At 43.8% G+C, this 22,024-nt stretch overlaps 1 protein-coding gene across 6 annotated transcripts in view; it reads right to left on the reverse strand.

The window, feature by feature from the left end:
• The window catches only part of dennd6b (DENN/MADD domain containing 6B), a 100,630-nt gene that overhangs the window by 74,625 nt on the left and 3,981 nt on the right, over positions 1-22,024 (reverse strand). For 5 of the 6 annotated variants that reach the window (XR_009447213.1, XM_059654540.1, XM_059654541.1 and 2 more), the window contains exons 3-5: positions 16,542-16,584; positions 6,719-6,831; positions 5,533-5,613 (exon numbers count right to left, since the gene is read on the reverse strand). Coding sequence is in view for 5 of the 6 variants with exons in the window: in XM_059654540.1 (XP_059510523.1) it covers positions 5,533-5,613; positions 6,719-6,831; positions 16,542-16,584 (237 nt within the window). In the remaining variant the exon portion in view is untranslated. Of the gene's footprint in view, positions 1-5,532; positions 5,614-6,718; positions 6,832-16,524; positions 16,585-22,024 lie in introns of all 6 variants that reach the window. The other variant, XM_059654542.1, reaches the window with a different exon arrangement.

The following is a 22,024-nucleotide window of genomic DNA, read 5'->3' on the forward strand; positions in this document are numbered from 1 at the left end:
TGACGTGTATATCAACAGGTCTAAGTAGCTAAAAGAACATCTAGCACCAAGATATCAACGCTCAAAAGCCCAAGAAAAAGATTCTGTTCCAAATCTGAAACATCCAACTGACATGAGGAATACAAAATGCAACCTATGACCAATTTGGAAAATCTTCACACATCCCAATCTAAGCCACTGAGGTCAAATAAATTCAGCTACATGACACTACCGTACCCGACTATTAGGTATGAGCATTTCTATCATCAGAACTGCTTTGACGGAAGCAATCCTAAAACATACAACTTCTAAGACAGAAAGCAGCAGCCTTCATGCCTTGTAGACCGAATCAAGTTCGAACATTCAAAGCTGCAGTATTCCATTTGCTCAAGGCTGACACCCAATGACAAGTTCAGAAGAGAAAGCCCAAGAGATTCAACAATACTCTGATCAAAAAAGCTTTTATGAAGTCACCAGGACCATCTATAGAAATTGCTTCTGAAAAATAAAAACCCTTTTACTCTCAGGATGGTGTCTGTTAGGGATGACAGTGATACTCGTCAACATTGCACAGAGCATTTTCAAAACCTCTTCACTCATGAATCGAAATTGGCAACTGATACCTTCCAATCTATCTTCCAGAACTTTGTACTAGAATCTGACAATGAATCAGCACTGTAGAAAAGTTCAATAAACAAACAGATGAGAAAAAACAAAGCCTTAACTCCCACTGATTTCCTGCTGAAGTCTTCAAATCTTTTGCTCAAATCAGGGCTTTTACACAGATATGACAGACAAGAAGAGCTTCCAACTATTGAGACAGCCATCAAGAAGGGAGATTAATCAGTTGTGAAAATTTTTCCAGAGATAAACTTGAAAGGATCTTCTGGCATAGTATTTGGTTCCACATAAATCCAAGAAAATGCTGAACACTCTTCATTGCATTAAATCAACCTGACCAAAGAATTTGGCTCATTAAATCTTGTGACTCCATGGATTAAAAGCCAAATAAAAACTTCCGATGCTGTAAATCAGAAACTGCTGGAAAAGCTCAGCAGGTCTGGCAGTACCTGCTGAGGGAAATCAGCATTAACATTTCTGGTTGAGTGACCCTTCCTCAGAATCATTATATGTTTGAAATCTTTAAACTAATGATCCAAAGAGCCAATGTCCAAAAAAAAACCAAAGACATCACAACCCTGTAACTGCTTCACATGACTGAAACTATGGATTGGGAGACCTGGACTAACACCATCAAAATATGAACTGGTGTCAAGTAAGAGATAACACAGTGAGCACAGGCAGGAGCAGTGGGTCAGGCAGCATCAGAGGAGCAGGCAAGTTGATGCTTTGGGTCTGGACCCTTCTTCAGAAATGCATGATAGCCCGAACACTAGTTCGAATCCACCCAAAAGTCATTAATCACCTCAAACATCAACTGGTCTCAACTGTCAGCACTAAATCACTGCCAAGATGGGCAATTCTTTCATTTCAATTTCATCACTAGTGAAACTAAACTGATCACTACAGACATGCACAATTTACAGTTTCCAGAATGCTACATTGTAATTTACATGAGTGGCGACAACAAACAACATTCAGTTTTCAAATATGCACGCAAAAAAAGTTGACTTGTCCTTGAAAGCTGCCAAGATCAAACTCATCAATTCACTGTCAGTGAAATATTCCAGTTCATGTATATGCTAAAAGAGAGACTCTAAAATATGTTGACCCTTCCCATTCCTTAACAGTCATCTGTATCAAAAAGCCACTATTGATGAGGAGCTCAACAGTAGGAGCAGCGCCAGCCCAGCCTTCTACAAAGTGTGGAAGCAACAGAAAATGTTGTACAAAAAGATTTTTAAGTCAACAAAATTCCAAGTTTACACAGCAGTTTACATCACCACAATCCAGTACTGCAGTAAGATCTGTATTGTGCACTGTGGCTGCCTTTGTCATATTCCTCAGATTCAATGAAAGGATCATTGTCTTTCTTGAAGCCACCTTCACAAACATTCAGGCAAAACTGCAAAATCAACTTTGAAAGACAGGTCAATGTGTCCAAAGGGCTTGCAATTGCCTCTCGCCAGGTGCTTCTTTTTTACCCTCAGTTCTCAAATGGCCAATATTCTAGTGAAGGCCAAGAAAATCCTTTGAAGACTGTCTGCAGCTCTTCTTGAAGTGCAGCAGCAGCATTGACACTGTAGTCATCAAGATGCACAGCATGGAAACAGACCATTTGGTTCAATTCATCCATGCTGGCCAGATATCCTAAATTAATTAGTCCATTTGAAAGCGTTTGGCCCATATCCCTGTAAACTCTACCTATTCATTGTACCCACCCAGATGCTTTTTAAAATGTAATTGTACCACCATCCACCACTTTCTCCAGCAGTTCATTCCAGACATGCACCACCCTCTGCATGAAAAAGTTGCCCCTTAGATCCCTTTTAATGTTTTCCTCTCTCACCTTAAACCTATGCCCTCTAGTTTGGACTCTCCTATCCTGGGGAAAGAGCTTGACTTCGCACACTATCCATACCTCATGATTTTGTGAAATTCTGTAAGGTCACCCCTTCAGCCTTCAATGTTCCAAGGAAAATAGCACCAGCCTGTTCAGCCTCTCTTTATAGGTCAAACCCTCCAATTCTGGCAACATCCTCGTCAGTCTTTTCTAAATGCTTTTAAGTTTAACATCTTTCCTACAGCAGGGAGACCAGAACTGAACACCGTATTCTAAAAGGGTCCTAACCAATGTCCTGTACAGTTGCAACATGTCCTCCCAACTCCTATAGTCAATGCACTGGCCAATAAAGGCAAACATATCAAATGTCTTTTTCACGACCCAGTCTTCCTGCGACTCCACTTTCAAGGAACTAATAACCTGCACTCAACGGTCTCCTTGATTGGCAACACTCTCTGGGACTTACCATTAAGTTCTGTTCTGATTTGCTCTGTCAAAATGTAGCATTTTATATTTAAGTTTGGAGCTGGATGAACACAGCAAGCCAAGCAGCAGTCCACAAAAGCTGATGTTTTGGGCCTAGACCCTTCATCAGAAAAGGGGGAGGGGGACAGGGTTCTGAAATAAATAGGGCAAAAGGGGGAGGTGGATCAAAGGTGATAGAGGAGAAGATAGGTGGAGAGGAGACAGACAAGTTAAAGAGGCAGGCATGAACTCAGTAGAGGTGAGTGTAAGTGGGGAGGTAGGGAGGGGATAAGTCAGTCCAGGGAGGATGGACAGGTCGAGGGGGCGGGATGAGGTTAGTAGGTCAGAAATGGGGGTGCGGCTTGTGGTGGGAGGAGGGGAAAAGGTGAGAGCAAGAACAGGTTAGGGAGGCGGGGACAAGTTGTGCTGGGTTTGGGATGCAGTAGTGGGAGGGGAGATTTTGAAGCTTGTGAAACCCATATTGATACCATTGGGCTGCAGGGTTCCCAAGCGGACTAGGAGTTGCTGTCCCTGCAACCTTCGGGTGGCATCGTTGTGGCACTGCAGGAGGCCCAGGATGGACATGTCGTCTAAGGAATGGGAGGGAGAGTTGAAATGGTTCGCGATTGCAAGGTGCAGTTTCAGCTTTTGTGCTCCTAAGATGCTGCTTGGCCTGCTGTGTTCATCCAGCTCCACATTTCATTATCTCGGATTCTCCAGCATCTGCAGTTCCCATTATCTCTGATAGCATTTTATATTTATCTAGATTGAACAGCTTCTGCCACTCCTCAGCCCATCGAATCAAGGTCCCATTGTAATCCAAAGTAGCCTTCTTTGCTTTCCGCTACATTACCTGCAAACTTACTAACCATAACTTCAATATTTGCATCCAAAGACAAAAAGCAGTGGAGCCAGCACAGATCGTTGCAGCACACCACTGGTCATAGGCCTCCAGTGGGAAAAACAACCCTCCATCACCACCACGCGATTTCTTGTACCTTCAAGCTAATTTGGTACCAAATAACGACCACAAACAGTTTGCTACGAATTATTTGAACTCATGACAAATCAGTCCTCAAAAGCTGCATCGTGTTTCAAGTCTCAATATCTTAACGATAAGGCAGGGAAGGAAAGAGAAAGGAAGCAAGTCCTGCAATCTGAATCCCCTCTCACATGCAGCATTCTGCACCAAGGGTCGAAAGATCTGATGGTCAAAGAACCCATTCAGCCACACACACAAATAAACACCATACTCAAACAGAGAATCTGAAATCCCTGTAAATGTTCCAGGCAATTCCAATCAGTTCCTGCTCTTACAGAAATTAAAGCAACAACCAAGAACCTCTTGATCACCTTCTATTTTCCTCCTCATCCTCTTTGATCACTCTACACTAAGAGGTGATCAACCACCAATTCTCCTCAGTCATCTCTCCTCCACATTTACATTTCACAAGACAGCACTTTCTTGGCTCCACTCCAACCTACCATCGAAGGCTATATCTTCAGTTGTCTGGGCCCCAAGATCTGGAATTTGCTCTTAACTCTTTCATATCTCCATCCTCTTAACACCTTAATTAATGTCCACCTTTTTGATTCAAACCATTGGGCATTCCCTCCTAATGGCACAACCTTAGGCTTTGTGCCGATTTTCACCTGATGATGCCTCTCTGAAGTGCCAAGAAATATTTTTGGTTCTGAAAAACTCTATAAATAGAGGTTATTATCGAGCTTATCATCAGTAAATAGGGAAAAGGTAATACAGGAAATAATACACAGGCAAGTTAGAAAAGTAAGGATACGACAGTGCTTTAAAAACAATGGGAAAGCAATTTTAAAACTATCCAAAAGAATATTTGTAAAGAATTAACATAATACAAAAACACTGGACTTCAAAGTTTCCAGGACTGCTTTCTAAATTAGAAGGTTTTTAGCTCAGTGTTACCGTTGACTCTCCTAAGTGAAGCTTAGCAAGTAAGTTGTAAAATATCCATAAAACAATAATTAAGATAAGTATTAAAATGTTTTAAAAAACCCACCTACTTCTACAACCATCAAATTTCTTAACGGAATGATCTTGAAAGCTTCAATTTGCAAGGAACAGACCAAGAAAACAACAAAAAAAAAGCTACTTGCCAACTATAGCAAGCTTCTCCAGTCATGGAGCAACTTGTGACAGTCACAGAGAATCTTTTCACTGGTAACTTTCACATTTGGTAATACACCCTTTTCCCAAGGGATTGCACATCACCAAGCAGAGAAAAAAAGACCGGAGTTGTGCAGAATCCATTTGAGGACAAGTACACGTTTCCTATTTTAGAGACACTTACCAAGGTTGAATGTATGCACTGTTCTTGGGTAGTTATGCATCATAATCAAATTAAAAAGAAATAATTTGCTGATAGTCAGTAAATAAGGCCTTTGATCTGATCACAAAGATTCTCTCCAATTCTATGTTCTATGTTCTAATAATGTAGTCCAATAAGTCACAGAGCACACAAGTTCTTCCCTTAATCTACTTGTGTGGAAAGGCAGGCTGACTTTTCAAACAATGATTTTGATCAAATTGTTGACTCTAATCTGTGTGCAAATAAGTCAGTTTAACATTGTAAGCAAGAGAAGGTTACCTTTTGAAAATATCCTCGTTTAACCGTGCAATCTTTGACTTGTCGGAAGTAGACAAATCCATAGTAATGTGCTCGATCCCGCTAAAATAAAAACATCATTGCGTTAACATATAAAACATACCAGAGTCATAATATCTTACAGCATGGAAGAATGTGGTCAGCCACCCATGTTTGCTTCTTTCAGCAAACTAAGGCTCATTAAACTGGGAATCAGATGACTTACAATTTACAGTAATGCTAACTTCTTAGGACATTATCTATCAATTATTATCCCGTTCAGAACATTCCTCTCTTTTACTGTTATCTTCACATTGCTTGCTTCCTAATGAAGATACAGCATTGAACAGCCTACCACACAAAAATGTAGGTTAACATCCTGAAGCACTTCATACAGGGTTCATCACCACATGTACATGAAGTTGAAAGAGGCAGTAAGTAGTGATTAGAAGTTCAGTCAGAACAGGGTGCTCTTAAAAGGAGGTGACAGAGTATTGGGGAAGGTATTCTAAGAATTCCAAAGAGTGTGGCCAAGGAGAATGAAGGTACAGCCACCAAAAGTGGAACAAAGGGAGTAGAGGCCAGATTTATAAGAATATACAGTTCCAGGTGTGAAACATAAGTGCAGTGTTTCAATCGGTTAAGAATACAGAAATGGGAAGGAGCAAAGCTCTGAGTAATTAATAAGACAAATGGATAAATACACAAGAAAATGGAAATAACACGCAAAGAGCACAAACAGACTGGAATTGTGCAAATGGAAGGAAAGAACAAGGTGCCTCTGTGTTGCTATCACTGGACTTGAAACATTAACTCTGCTAGACCTGATTTTCTCCAGCAATTTCTGTTTTCATTTCAGATTTCCAACATTCACAGTTCATTGCCTTCCATTATATTCACGTTTGTGGAGGCAGGCAGGATGAAGACAGGAGAAAGGGGTATAATTTGTTTAACAATAACGTTATTTAACAACTACTTGGTGTAACAAGTAGTTTTAGGAGGAAGAATGAATGGCTCCAGGTTTCACATTCTGCAAAATGCATGGCATTGCTGCACAAAGTGCAAGATAATTCTGAACTGTTTCAGCATGTTTTAACATTAATCTCAAAGCTGGTAGATTTGCAGTACATTATTGTTGCTAAATAGATGAAGAAAGTATTAGATTGGTGTCAGCTTGACTCAAACAGACCTGAAGAACAACAGGTGCATCTCGATTGTACATCTCTTCATCTCCATTCATGGATAACTTGTGCCCCATTGTTTGTCGAATTCGAAAACTGAATTGCGTATCACCAAGGCAACCTGCAGCAATAATAAAAAAAGCATACGTTCATACAATGCCTAAAAGATAAGCCAAAGTGCTTCATGGGTAAACAGATGTTGAACCACAGAAGCAGAGTTTAGGAGAGCAACCAGCAATTCCACAAAGAGTGAAGGTTTTGTTATCAATAAAAAGGTCAAGCAATGGGATTGGGACGCAAAAAAAATGCTAGCGGTCTGAAGGGTGTAGGAGGGAGTAGCTTGGCAAATTCATGGAGATAGGATGAGACAACAATAAAAAGGGATTTTAAATTCTGGTTTTCATTTTCAAACTTGACATATTAAGAAACAGGGAAACTTATTGGGCAAGCAGCACCGTGTGGGATAGGATACAGATTTCGATCAAATTGGTGCTGAGCATCATTTTAACTCATTAGAAGCAAACTTATGTGCGAGTTGGAAGGTTGTGAATTTAAGCCTGTGAAAATATACTGATCCACTCAAAAATCTTTACGTACATACACATGTAATACAGCAGTTCTGTAAAGTGTCTAAGGTTTTGGAATAGATTTGTAGCTCGTGTTGTGGGTGTTGAGGTTGGTTGGCTCACCAAGCTGGTTTGTTGTTCTGCAGATGTTTCGTTACTGCACTTAGCAAGCACGGTAACGAAATGTCTGCGGAACAACAAACCAGCTTGGCGAGCCAACCAACCTCAAGTTCTGTAAAGTCTTCACGTATCAAGAAAAACAAACCTTGGATTGGACATTCCTTGCAGTTGCAAAGGCCAAAGCCTCATGTAAGACACTATTTAAATACATTTAGTGAGGAGTGTCAAGGTCTGAGAACTGAACAGACTCCCAGTGTACTTCGGCAGAAATACCTTAGATGGTGGGCTCTTCCCACTCCACTCTGGCAGCAGCTTCCCCAAGCTTTAGTGTGTACCTCAGCACAAAGTCCTGGGCCTTGGAATGTGCCAGTCTTCATCACTTGGCAAAGGTCAACTTTTTTGCACTGGAACACCAACAAGTTTTAGGCAGACCAAATCTTTCACTGAGTTCACTATCTTTCAGGTGTATTGAAGCTTGTCTGGGTTAATGACCCCAGTACAGAGTCTTGCATCACAGAGCAGCTCGGTACAAACCTTGACAAAACCAATTCCATCTCTCTCCAGACTTTCTTTGCATACGCATATTCCAGAAGGAGTCACATCTTCCCCACAGCTGCTTTGAGGGCAGTGTGCAGTGACACAAAAAGTACAGGTGTACTTTAAGGATCTCACAGGTAGAACCCTTCTTGCTACCAGCCAACCTACATCTTGGTGCTTTTTGTAAAGTTCTGTCAACGAGGCATTCTGCCAAATGGCTTTGACATTCTGCTGAGGGAACCATGCGAAAGGATAAACCCTCTCCTTTTCCCGCAGGTCTCAAGGATGCTACGTGCTGACCATTGGCCCAATAGCCTTGTGGTCAAAAGTGTTTTTCTCTACAAACTTTTCAAAGAGGGGCAGGTGATACAGACAATCCAACTACTTGGAGCATTGCATGATAGGGAGGTCAGGCCCATCCTTTGTAACACCAGAGAGATAGACAGAACCTCAATACATAGTGATACTTGGTACTTGCATGCAGAGGGTCTGCGCACAGCTTAATTCAACCATTCACAAAAGTTGGCCATCAGGATGGGGGAAGCATTGGGTATGTTCTTCATCGTTTACCTAGAGCTTTGTACACGATGTCTCTCCTAACAGTGCGTCTTTGACCTTCAGATGAAGTGGAAGATAGCCTTGGTGACTGTAGTGGCATGGGATCTGGGAATAGGCCAGATCTACACCACATATAAAAACACTGGATACACCACACACCTGATGACCAGGATTTTAGCCAGTGAAGAGGGATCTGTCTAGTTTCTGTCTCATCTCAGCAGTCCCTCTGAACCATATATAACAAAAACAGAAGTTGCTGGAAAAGCTCAGCAGGTCTGGCTGGATCCAGGAAGCGATAAATCAAGAATTAGCGTTTTGGATCTAGTGATTCTTCCTCAGAACTCTAAGTACAGGAATACTTTGTTCCAGGCTACAGAGGGCTACAAATCCAGGTGTCCCTCCCATGTTCACATTCTTTAAGTGATCTGGCGCAAGGCTCTACACAACACACAGACAAGGCGAGAGAGATTGGGCAGTCCTGCCTGACTCCAGATCAGATCAGGAACCTTTCTGATTCCATTCTCATTGATTGAGATGGCATTACTGATGTTGGTATAAAGTAGTTCGAGCCAATTGCAGATTCCCTCCCAAAAGTCCATTTGGAACAACATATCCCTTATACAGGTGTGAGATATCCTGTCAAAGGCCTTCTCCTGGTCCACACTTGAGAGGCAGGTGTCCACGCCCCCACCCCCTGCACGTAGGCAACTGTATATCAGAGGACCGCAAGGGTGTCAGAGCTTCACGCCTGTCACAGCACAGGTTTGGCTGGGTGAATGACGGCTCCCTGAACATACCTGCTCCAGTTGGAATGAACTTAGACAAGATTTTATAATCCACATTCAACAGTAGGATTGGTTACCAAGTTTTAATTTCCTCCTTCTCTCCCTTCCCCTTGCATGCGGATGATGTTATATTTCCTCATGGATGCATACATGCTACCTGCAATACCAATGGAGTGCTGCACTGCCAATGGTGCTGTCTTGCAGATGCCACAGTCATTCAGCATCTTGTTCAGGTGGACATAACTGATCCCATGGCACCTTTTTAATAGCAGGGAATTCCTTTGGTATCCTAGTCAATATCCAATCAATACCCACCAAAAATAATCATTTGCTAATTTAACACTTTGGTTGCTTGTGGGATATTACTCTATGCAAATGAGCCAACTGATGAACATCCCAGAATAGTGCACGTAATAAACTAAATTCAAGTTATTGCTTCTTTCTTAGGGAGGTCAACAAATGGAATTTTAAGTGGATATAATTATCATATTTCAAATGGAGGGTGGCCTAACAAAATTCAAAAACCTGGAAAAAGAGAGAAATGTACAACCACCTAAGTAAACTTTAATTGCATAGTATAACAGTATCCTAAATTGTAATCTAATTGCAAACACAAGTTATTTTGAAAGCTAGCTTAGAACATAGAAAAGTACAGCACAGTACAGCCCCTTCGGCCCACAATGTTGTGCCGTGGAATAATCCTAAACCAAAATTAAAATAACCTAATCTACACTCTCCTCAATTCACTGCTGTCCACGTGCATGTCCAGCAGTCGCTTAAACGTCACTAATGACTCTGCTTCCACGACTTCCACTGGTAAACTATTCCATGCGCTCACAACTCTGGGTGAAGAACCTCCCTCTGACGTCTCCTCTATACCTTCCTCCTAACACCTTAAAACTATGACCTCTTGTGGCAGTCAATCCTGCACTGGGGAAAGGTCTCTGGCTATCGACTCTATCCATGCCTCTCATTACCTTGTACACCTCAATCAGGTCACCTCTCTTCCTCCTTCTCTCCAGAGAGAAAAGTCCGAGCTCAGTCAACCTCTCCTCGTAAGACAAGCCCTCCAGATCAAGCAGCATCCTGGTAAACCTCCTTTGCACCCTCTCCAAAGCCTCCACATCTTTCCTATAATAGGGCGGCCAGAACTGGACACAATATTCCAAGTGTGGTCTCACCAGGGTTTTGTAGAGCTGCAGCATAACCTCGCAGCTCTTAAACTCGATCCCCCTGTTAATGAAAGCCAAAACACCATATGCTTTCTTAACAATCTTATCCACTTGGGTGACAACTTTGAGGGAGCTATGCACTTGAACACCAAGATCCCGCTGTTCCTCCACACTGCCGAGAATCCTGCCTTTCATCCTATATTCAGCATGTAAGTTCGACCTTCCAAAATGAATCCCTTCGCATTTATTCAGGCTGAACACCATCTGCCATTTCTCAGCCCAGCTCTGCATTCTGTCAATGTCTCGCTGAAGCCTGCAATAGCCCTCGATACTATCAACGGCACCTCCAACCTTTGTGTCCTTGTGCAAACATACGAACCCACCCCTCAACCTCCTCATCCAAGTCATTCATAAAAACTACAAAGAGCAGAGGCCCAAGAACAGAGGCCTGCAGGATACCACTCAGCACTGACCTCCAGGCAGAAAACTTAGTATCTACAACCACTGTCTGCCTCCTGTCAGCCAACCAATTCTGAATCCAGACAGCCAAATCACCCTGTATCCCACACCCCTTGTCTTTATGAATGAGCCTGCCTTATGAACCTTATCAAATGCTTTGCTGACGTCCATGTACACCAAATCCACTGCTCGACCCTCGTCAACCTGTCTCGTGACTTCCTCAAAGAACTCAATAAGATTTGTAAGGCATGACCGGCCCCTCACAAAGCCATGCTGACTCCCTTTAATCACACTATGCTTTTTCAAATAGTCATAAATCCTATCCCTCAGAATTCTTTCCAAAAACTTGCTGACCACAGATGTAAGACTGACTGGTCTGTAATTTCCAGGGATTTCCCTGTTCCCTTTCTTGAAAAGAGGAACAACATTTGCCTCCCTCCAATCTTCCGGTACGACTCCCGTGGAGAGAGTGATCAAGCAAAGATCTTCGCCAGCAGCTTAGCAACCTTGGATAAATCTGGTCTGGCCCTGGGGACTTATCAATCTTAATGTTTGCCAAAATTTCCAGCACATCAACTTCCTCAATCTTGATCTGTTCAAGCCTGTTTTCCTGCTCTTCAAAGTTCTCATTCACAACAAGGTTCCTTTCCTTAGTGAAAACCGAAGCAAAAAAGCCATTTAGGGCTTCCCCTATCTGCTCAGACTCCATGCACAAGTTCCCTACGCTATCCCTGATTGGCCCTACCTTCTCCCTGATCATTCTCTTATTCCTCACGTCTGAGTAAAATGCCTTCGGGTTCTCCTTATCCTTCCTGCCAAGCCTTTTTCGTGGCCCCCCCCCCTCAGTCCACTTTTGAGCTCCTTCCAAGCAAGCCTGCAATCCTCTAAAGCTGTGCTAGACCCTTGCTTCCTCCACCTTACGTACACTGCCTTTCTCTTTTTGACGAGAAGCACCTCTGTTCCCGGCATCCAAGGCTCCTTAATCTTACCCCTTACCTGTCTCAGAGGAACAAATTTATACATCACTCGCAACAAGTGCTCCTTAAACAGCCTCCACATGTCTGTTGTGCCCTTTCTGTGGAACAATTGCTCCCAATCTGTACTTCCCAACTCCTGCGTGGTAGCATCATACTTTCCTTTTCCCCAGTTAAATATCTTCCCCTGGTAACTGCTCCTTTCCCTTTCCATGGCTATGGTAAATGTGAGGCTGTCGTGGTCACTGTCGCCAAAGTGTTCTCCCACCACGAGATCTGACACCTGTCCTGGCTCATTGCCGAGCACCAAATCCAAAATGGCCTCCCCCCTCGTCAGCCTGTCCACATACTGAGTAAGGAAACCCTCCTGAACACACCTGACAAAAACGGCTCCATCCAAACCATCTGCACGAAGGAGGTTCCAATCAAATTGGGAAAGTTGAAGTCACCCATAACAACAACGCTGCTACGTTTGCACTTTTCAACAATCTACCAGCCAATGAGTTCTTCGATCTCCCTACTGCTATTTGGGGGTCTGTAGAAAACCCCCAATGATGTGACTGCTCCCTTGCTGTTCCTAAATTCCACCCATACTGACTCAGTCAATAAACCTTCCTCGGCAACTTCAGCCCATACCACCTAGTAGACGAGTACTTATCAAAAGTTCTTTCAGCCACCGTTATACTGTCCTTGACCAACAAAGCCAAACCTCCCCCTCTTTTACCACCTTCCCTGACCTTAATGAAAGATCTAAACCCTGGAACCTGCAACATCCATTCCTGAGATAATAAAATGTGAGGCTGGATGAACACAGCAGGCCAAGCAGCATCTCAGGAGCACAAAAGCTGACGTTTCGGGCCTAGACCCTTCATCAGAGAGGGGGATGGGGGGAGGGAACTGGAATAAATAGGGAGAGAGGGGGAGGCGGACCGAAGATGGAGAGTAAAGAAGATAGGTGGAGAGGGTGTAGGTGGGGAGGTAGGGAGGGGATAGGTCAGTCCAGGGAAGACGGACAGGTCAAGGAGGTGGGATGAGGTTAGTAGGTAGCTGGGGGTGCGGCTTGGGGTGGGAGGAAGGGATGGGTGAGAGGAAGAACCGGTTAGGGAGGCAGAGACAGGTTGGACTGGTTTTGGGATGCAGTGGGTGGGGGGGGGGATGAGCTGGGCTGGTTGTGTGGTGCAGTGGGGGGAGGGGATGAACTGGGCTGGTTTAGGGATGCAGTGGGGGAAGGGGAGATTTTGAAACTGGTGAAGTCCACATTGATACCATATGGCTGCAGGGTTCCCAGGCGGAATATGAGTTGCTGTTCCTGCAACCTTCGGGTGGCATCATTGTGGCAGTGCAGGAGGCCCATGATGGACATCTCATCAAGAGAATGGGAGGGGGAGTGGAAATGGTTTGCGACTGGGAGGTGCAGTTGTTTGTTGCGAACTGAGCGGAGGTGTTCTGCAAAGCGGTCCCCAAGCCTCCGCTTGGTTTCCCCAATGTAGAGGAAGCCGCACCGGGTACAGTGGATGCAGTATACCACATTGGCAGATGTGCAGGTGAACCTCTGCTTAATGTGGAATGTCATCTTGGGGCCTGGGATGGGGGTGAGGGAGGAGGTGTGCTACCTAGAATACACCTCCTCCCACCCACCCTCCTGCAAAAATTCCATCCCCTATTCCCAATTCCTCCGCCTCCGCCGCATCTGCTCCCACGATAAGACATTCCACTCCCGCACATCCCAGATGTCCAAGTTCTTTAAGGACCGCAACTTTCCCCCCACGGTGATTGAGAACGCCCTTGACCGCGTCTCCCGCATCTCCCGCGACACATCCCTCACACCCCGCCCCCGCCACAACCGCCCCAAGAGGATCCCCCTCGTTCTCACACACCACCCTACCAACCTCCGGATACAACGCATTATCCTCCGACACTTCCGCCATTTACAATCCGACCCCACCACCCAAGACATTTTTCCATCCCCTCCCCTGTCTGCTTTCCGGAGAGACCACTCTCTCCGTGACTCCCTTGTTCGCTCCACACTGCCCTCCAACCCCACCACACCCGGCACCTTCCCCTGCAACCGCAGGAAATGCTACACTTGTCCCCACACCTCCTCCCTCACCCCCATCCCAGGCCCCAAGATGGCATTCCACATTAAGCAGAGGTTCACCTGCACATCTGCCAATGTGGTATACTGCATCCACTGTACCCGGTGCGGCTTCCTCTACATTGGGGAAACCAAGCGGAGGCTTGGGGACCGCTTTGCAGAACACCTCCGCTCAGTTCGCAACAAACAACTGCACCTCCCAGTCGCAAACCATTTCCACTCCCCCTCCCATTCTCTTGATGAGATGTCCATCATGGGCCTCCTGCACTGCCACAATGATGCCACCCGAAGGTTGCAGGAACAGCAACTCATATTCCGCCTGGGAACCCTGCAGCCATATGGTATCAATGTGGACTTCACCAGTTTCAAAATCTCCCCTTCCCCCACTGCATCCCTAAACCAGCCCAGTTCATCCCCTCCCCCCACTGCACCACACAACCAGCCCAGCTCTTCCCCCCCACCCACTGCATCCCAAAACCAGTCCAACCTGTCTCTGCCTCCCTAACCGGTTCTTCCTCTCACCCATCCCTTCCTCCCACCCCAAGCCGCACCCCCAGCTACCTACTAACCTCATCCCACCTCCTTGACCTGTCCGTCTTCCCTGGGCTGACCTATCCCCTCCCTACCTCCCCACCTACACCCTCTCCACCTATCTTCTTTACTCTCCATCTTCGGTCCGCCTCCCCCTCTCTCCCTATTTATTCCAGTTCCCTCCCCCCATCCCCCTCTCTGATGAAGGGTCTAGGCCCGAAACGTCAGCTTTTGTGCTCCTGAGATGCTGCTTGGCCTGCTGTGTTCATCCAGCCTCACATTTTATTATCTTGGAATCTCCAGCATCTGCAGTTCCCATTATCTCTCACATCCATTCCTGACCCTGCTTTATCGATGTCTCCGAAATGGCCACAACATCGAAGTCCCAGGTACATAACCAAGCTGCAAGCTCACGTACCTTATTCCGGATACACCTGGCGTTAAAGTAGACTGTCCTGTTTGTAGAGGTCCCACCTTCCCCAGAATGAGCCCCAACTGTCCATGTACCTGAAGCCCTCCCTCCTGCACCATCCTTGCAGCCACATGTTCAGCTGAAATCTCTCCCTGTTCTTTGCCTCGCTATCATGTGGCACAGGTAACAAGCCAGAGATAACCACTCTTTGTTCTAGCTCTCAGCTTCCACCCTAGCTCCCTGAAATCCTGCCTGGCACCCCTATCCCTCTTTCTACCTATGTCGTTGGTGTCCATGTGGACCACGACTTGGGGCTAGTCACCCTCTCCCTTCAGGACTCCAAAGACACGATCAGAGACATCACGGACCCTGGCACCTGGGAGGCAACATGCCAACCGTGAGTCTCTTTCGTTCCTGGCAAACCTTCTATCAGTCCCTCAGACTGTTAGAGTAGTTCTTCATTCTTTGTGTTTGACTCCTGATTTGAAACATGACTTATATTTTCGGCCTATCTTTCATTCATCTTAATTTCTATCCCCAATTTCTATCATACACAAAAAAACAACTGAATCCTGGAAATCAGAAAGAAAACAGATTTCTGGAAAAACTCGGCAGGTGTAGCAGCAGTGTTTGAAGAAGGTCCACTGGACCTGAAACGTTAACTCTGCTTTCTCTACATGGATGCTGCCAATCCTGCTCAGTTTTCCAGCTATTTCTATTTTTGTTTCCATCATTCATTTACTGACATTAATTGCTCTCTCAAATTCCCAAACATTGGGCATGTCTATTTTTATTAGGTTAACAACAGTGGCACTGGGTTTTCCCCTATATCAGTGAGTAGGAAACAGCCCTACATGAACCTCTTCATCTAATCGAGCACTGCTATTATTGCAAACTAATCATATTGCAAACTAATCAAATTTCGGTTCAATTAAACTAAGATGCCAAAGCGTAAAATTATCTATCTCAAACAGTATGCCCTACAATACCCATAGTCAGTCCATTGACAAACTCCAGTGCTGCTAGGTGTGACCAAGGCAGTAGAAGACAGCCGAAACCAGCCTACATTTGGGACAGATAGTAGGAACTGCAGATGCTGGAGAATCTAAGATAACAAGGTGTAGAGCTGGATGAACACAGCAGGCCAAGCAGCATCAGAGGAGCAGGAAAGCTGACGTTACGGACCTAGACCCTTCTTCAGAAAAAATGGTTTGGGAATTAGTTTCTAGATTTGGGAATTGCTTTCTTGCCAGAACTCCAGGCCTTTCTGTTTTGTTTTATTTTCAGAACTTCGAGCTGCACATTTCAGACGTTAACGAGTCAATGCTCTGAATATAAATAGAAGAGCAATGAATGCTGATGTCAAAAGCCGGAAATGATAAATCTTCAGCCTCAACTCATTAGTCTTGGTTTAAACCCTCCTCGTGCTGATGTACAATTCCTGATTTTTTCCCCAAACAAATCGTTAATTCAAAGACTGCTGATATGAAAATCACAATAAATTACAGCACAAAGTCCAGAATTAAATATATTTTTGGATGGAATAGAATGATTTGCATGAGAACAACTTGCTACAAAGATTAATAAAGAGAAGGTATGCCTTACTTTTGTAGATTTCTTACCAGAGTAGGAATCTGGAAAGGACAGGTAGCAAATGCTTGTTTTCTGAAAACAAAGTTAAAGTAGAGAGGAAGAAACAAATCTGAAATTAGTGCAAGTGATTAGGATAGAATTGACTTCAGTGTTAAACTTTGAGGTCTATAAAGAAGTAATAAACACCATTGCTTTAATAGACATTTAAGCTAACTACCACAAAACAGCTAATGAGATTGGCTTCCTACCAATTGAAAATTAAGGGAACGTTCAGCATTTACTGAAAAGCATGAAATGAATTTCATCTTATTAGCATTTTTCACAATTTAACATTTATTCATCAGCTGCTTCCACATTTAGTTAAGTCAGTCAGAAATTATTCTAACATGTGTCACTATTTTGCAAGAAGTTAACACATTCTGTTTTCATACTGTTTTATAAGCTGCTATCCAGCTGATGGAATAAACAATTTCCTAGGAGGCCTCATACCAATGTCTTTCTACTTGAACAGCTTGCAGTGGATGACTCTGCTTTCCCCAATGGGAAATGCCTGTCTCTACTTGACTGGGTCCCTAAGTATGCACTCATTTGCAGGGATCACATTACATTCTACTATTTGATACAGAGCACTCTCTCCTATCTTCCGTCTCCCAATAACACAAGTCACTTCAAAAGACAGGTAAGGTTATTCATTTGCTTGCCAAGCTGGCTTGTTTTTGTTCAGACATTTTGTCACGATGCTGGATAACATCAATGGAGCCTCCAATGAAACAACATCGTTCCACTCGGCTTGGAATTTATACCATTTGGTCCATTATTGCAAGTACTGTCATTTCTCGTTTTGTTGTTTGCATTACGGGTTGAGAACCAAAAACAAACATGTAGAATAGGACCCTATATACAAACCCATACAGAACAAGACCAGAAATGACACTACTCACAATGGACTAAACAGTATAAATTCCAAGCGGAGCAGAACAACATCATTTCATCAGAGACTCCACTCAAGATGTTAACCTAGCACAGTGATGAAACATCTGAATGAGAACATGCCAGCTCGGCGAGCAAGTCAACAACCTCACCCACAACCCAAGCTACAAAATCTTTGCTCAAAACTTTAAAAAGAAAAATGATGCAAAATAATTGATGAATGAGATAAAACACAACCCAGCCAGGATTTATTCTTTTTTTTTTCAATGAACACAATTCAAAACTAATCATTCAGAACTGCCAAACTGCAGAATCACAGGACAAAGAATGAGGATGGTGGGGAAGATCATGCAATCCATTGTGCCTGCTCTTTCAGAGATAATCATTTTGTTCCACTTCTCTGCACTTTCCCCACAAACTGACAAATTTCTACACTCAAGCATTTACCAAATCCTTTTCTGAGTTATTATTGAATCTGTTTCCATCATTATTCTAATGACCACGCCAGATCATTATAATTTCTCATCTCACCTCTGATTTTTTTAGCCGATCATCTTACAACTGTGTTCTTGTTAGTGGCCCTCATGCCACCGGAAAAATTCTGATTTATTCTGTCAGAATCTTGACTTTGAACATCTTAAAACACATTGCCAATTAATTTTTTCTAGTCAACCTGCATACTTCTCATTTCTCTATGTAACTGAAGTCCCTCATTATAAATACAATTCTAGTAAATCTCCTCTCTCCCTTCTCTAAGGCCTTAAGAACTTCCCCGAAGTGTGGATGCCAGAATTGGGCCAAAACTCTTGTTGGGTCATAACGAGACTTTATAAACAATTGCCATAACTTCATTGGATTTGCACTCCTTTCAAAGAAACCACAGAAATGATATCGTGCTGAAAGTGGTCATTTGGCCCACTTTGTCCATGCTGACCCAAAGATCTTAGAATACCTACCATGCGGAAATGGGCCATTCAGCCACTGAGTCCACACTAACCCTCTGAAGAGCATCCTATCTCCCTGCCCTATCACTAACTCTGCATTTCCCTAACCTACCTAGCCTGCACTTTCCTGGACAATACAGGGCAATTTAGCATGGTCAATCCACCTAATCTGCAGAGCTTTGGACTGTGGAAAGAAACCAAAGCACCTAGAGGAAACCCACACAGACGTGGAGAGAATGGCAACTGTCTGTGTGGAGTTTTCAGTGTGGAATTGAACCCAGGGCACTGGCACTGTGAGGCAATAATGCTAACCACTGAGCCACTGTGCCTCCCTCAAAGACACCCAGAAGTCCTTTCTCATCCTATTTTACATACAGGCCAATGCCCTGCAGCTTACAGTACTTAAGGTGTAGATCCATGTACTTTGTGAAACAGTTTAGGGTGTCTGACTCCATCACCAACTTAAGCATCCTCTGTGTAAAAATCTTTTCTCTCATCTTTACCAATCCTTCTGCTTGAATCTATGAGAGATAATGGGAACTGCAGATGCTGGAGAATTCCAAGATAATAAAATGTGAGGCTGGATGAACACAGCAGGCCAAGCAGCAACTCAGGAGCACAAAAGCTGACGTTTCGGGCCTAGACCCTTCAAAGGGTCTAGGCCCGAAACGTCTGCTTTTGTGCTCCTGAGATGCTGCTTGGCCTGCTGTGTTCATCCAGCCTCACATTTTATTAGCTTGAATCTATGACCCAGGTTTTGAACTGTCCTCCAGGGGGAGCAGATTACTCCCGTCTACCCTCTGTATCCCTTATAATGTATATCTCAATCAAGTACTTTTCTACTTCAAGGAAAAGGACCCAAACCCCTTAACCTCTTTTCATAGCTACTGTTCTCCAGCCCTAGCAACATCCTAGTAAATCTAATTTGCACTCTCTACAGCAATTACACCCTTCCTATAATGTGATGACCAGAACTGCACACAATATTCCAATTGTGGCCTCACCAGAGTCTTCTACAGTTTCATCATCATATCCCTACATTTGTATTCTTTACCATTACCAATGAAGATCAGCATTTCATATGCCTTCTTTCATATGCTACTTTTAGGAACCTGTGCACTCACCAAGATCTTGCACTATATCTTCCCCTCTCAATATATTCTGTTTATTGTATATTCCCTTTTACTATTTGATCTCTTTAAATGCATTACCCAAAACTTACAGCTGAATTTCATCACTTTCCTGCCCACTTCCATCATACTATGACATTTTGGGGCTTATAGCTATCCTCCACGCTATCCACTACACAGCCAATTTACCAATTGTGCTCCCCACTTTCAAGTCCAAATCAATAAATGTACAAAACGAATTGTGAGGGTCCAAACACCTAGCTTTGCCAAACACCACTTGAAACAGCTTTCCATTTCTAGGACAGTCATCGACCTAAACCCTTTGTTTCCTGTTACTAAGTTGAATTTGTATCTAATTCAACACATTGCCTTTTATCCCATGGGCATTTACTTTTTGGACCAGTAGCCATATGGGGCCTTGTCAATTGCCTTACTAAAATGCATGTAAACAACATCCACTGCACTACCCTTAAAGAATTCAATCAAATTTGTAAGGCATGACCCTGCTTTAATAAAGCCATGCTGACTATCCCTAAAAAGTCCATGCCTAAGTTTAGCTGATCTCTCAAGATTGATTCTAAAATTTGTTCACCACGAAAGTAAGACTAACTAGCCTATAATTGTTAGATAGGGTACAATGGAACCACATTTATATTCCTCCAGTCCGTTGGCACCTCACTTGTGTCTAGAGAGGATCAGAAAATAATCCTCAAAGCATCTGCTATTTCCTACCTGACCTCCTTCAATATCCTAAGGAACAATCATCTGGCTCCAGTAACCTACATGAACACAACCCTTGCTTGGCTGGGCTACAGGAATGTTGAAAAATCCATGTCTTGCCTAATTACTCTGTATTCCACTTCCACTCCCACTCTCAATCATTGCACACCACTTCAAATCACTGATGTGGCTCTGCGCTCAATCATTTAGGGACATACATTCCATGTTCTTCCCTTTTAAAACCATTCTGAACAGTGTCCTCTCAGATCAAGTCACTTATCCTATTCACTCCGTGTGGTCACGCTTATTTTCTTCCCATTACATACTTAATTTCCAGTACAATGCCCAGAATCTACGGTTGCAAATGCCAAAGTCTGAAGTTCACTGCCACATTGTGACCACGACTTCACTCCCACACCCACGCTCATTTTCTCTTCCTTTTTTACGACGGACATGACAGCCTGACCATAGTCCACCCCTTAAATAACATGACCAGAGTGTCCAGGGCACACATATCCAGAACCCTATCTATAGATCTCTACAAAGGCATTTTTTCTGAATACAAAACGAAGGAGTGTAGCATTTGCAAATCTTCCATTTTCTAGCACTGTTCCCATAGTCAGAAGGATTAGAAGTTAGTTACCAGAGTCTCACTAATTTCTGTCTTTGTTTCCATCAGCAACCTAAGATTACAATGAGTAACTTTTCTACATTGAGGACAAATCTTTGAAGTAACTTCATTTTTAACCCAATTTATTCTACAATTCTGTGACGTATCTCTATTAACTCCACCTTTATTGTGACATTGCCAGAAAACTCTTCCTTCGAGAAAACTATGCAAAGTACTCACTCAGAGTCAGAGATGCACAGTACAGAAACAGACCCTTCGATACAGTTCATCCATGTCAACCAGATGTCCTAAATTAATCTATTCCCATTCTGAAGCAGTGGACCCATAACCCTCTAAACCCTTCCTACTAATATACCCATTCAGATGCCTTTTAAGTGTTATCTTTGTTCCACCCTCTTCTGGCCATTCATTCCATACATGCACCACCCTCTGGGTGAAAAAGTTGTCCTTTAGGTGCCTTTTAAATCTTTGCCCTCTCACCTCAAACCTATGCCCTCTAGCTTTGGACTTTTCTACCCTGGGCAAAAAACCTTGACTATTCATTCTATCCATGCCCTTCATGATTTATAAACTTCTATAAAGTCATCCCTCAGACTTCAATGCTCCAGGGAAAACAGCCAGAGCCACTGCATCCACTGTACCCGGTGTGGCTTCCTCTACATTGGGGAAACCAAGCAGAGGCTTGGGGACCGCTTTGCAGAACACCTCCACTCGATTCGCAATAAACAACTGCACCTCCCAGTCGCAAACCATTTCCACTCCTCCCTCCCATTCTTTAGATGACATGTCCATCATGGGCCTCCTGCAGTGCCACAATGATGCCACCCGAAGTTTGCAGGAACAGCAACTCATATTCCGCTTGGGAACCCTGCAGCCCAATGGTATCAATGTGGACTTCACCAGCTTCAAAATCTCCCCTTCCCCCACCACATCCCAAAACCAGCCAAGTTCGTCCCCTCCCCCCACTGCACCACACAACCAGCCCAGCTCTTCCCCTCCACCTACTGCATCCCAAAACCAGTCCAACCTGTCTCTGCCTCCCTAACCTGTTCTTCCTCTCACCCATCCCTTCCTCCCACCCCAAGCAGCACCTCCATCTCCTGCAGGTTTCTACTGGTATAAATATTAAACAGGGACAACAAAAGGAATATTGACCC

This window comes from Stegostoma tigrinum, chromosome 25, assembly GCF_030684315.1.
Source record: "Stegostoma tigrinum isolate sSteTig4 chromosome 25, sSteTig4.hap1, whole genome shotgun sequence".
Classification (NCBI taxonomy): Eukaryota; Metazoa; Chordata; class Chondrichthyes; order Orectolobiformes; family Stegostomatidae; genus Stegostoma; species Stegostoma tigrinum.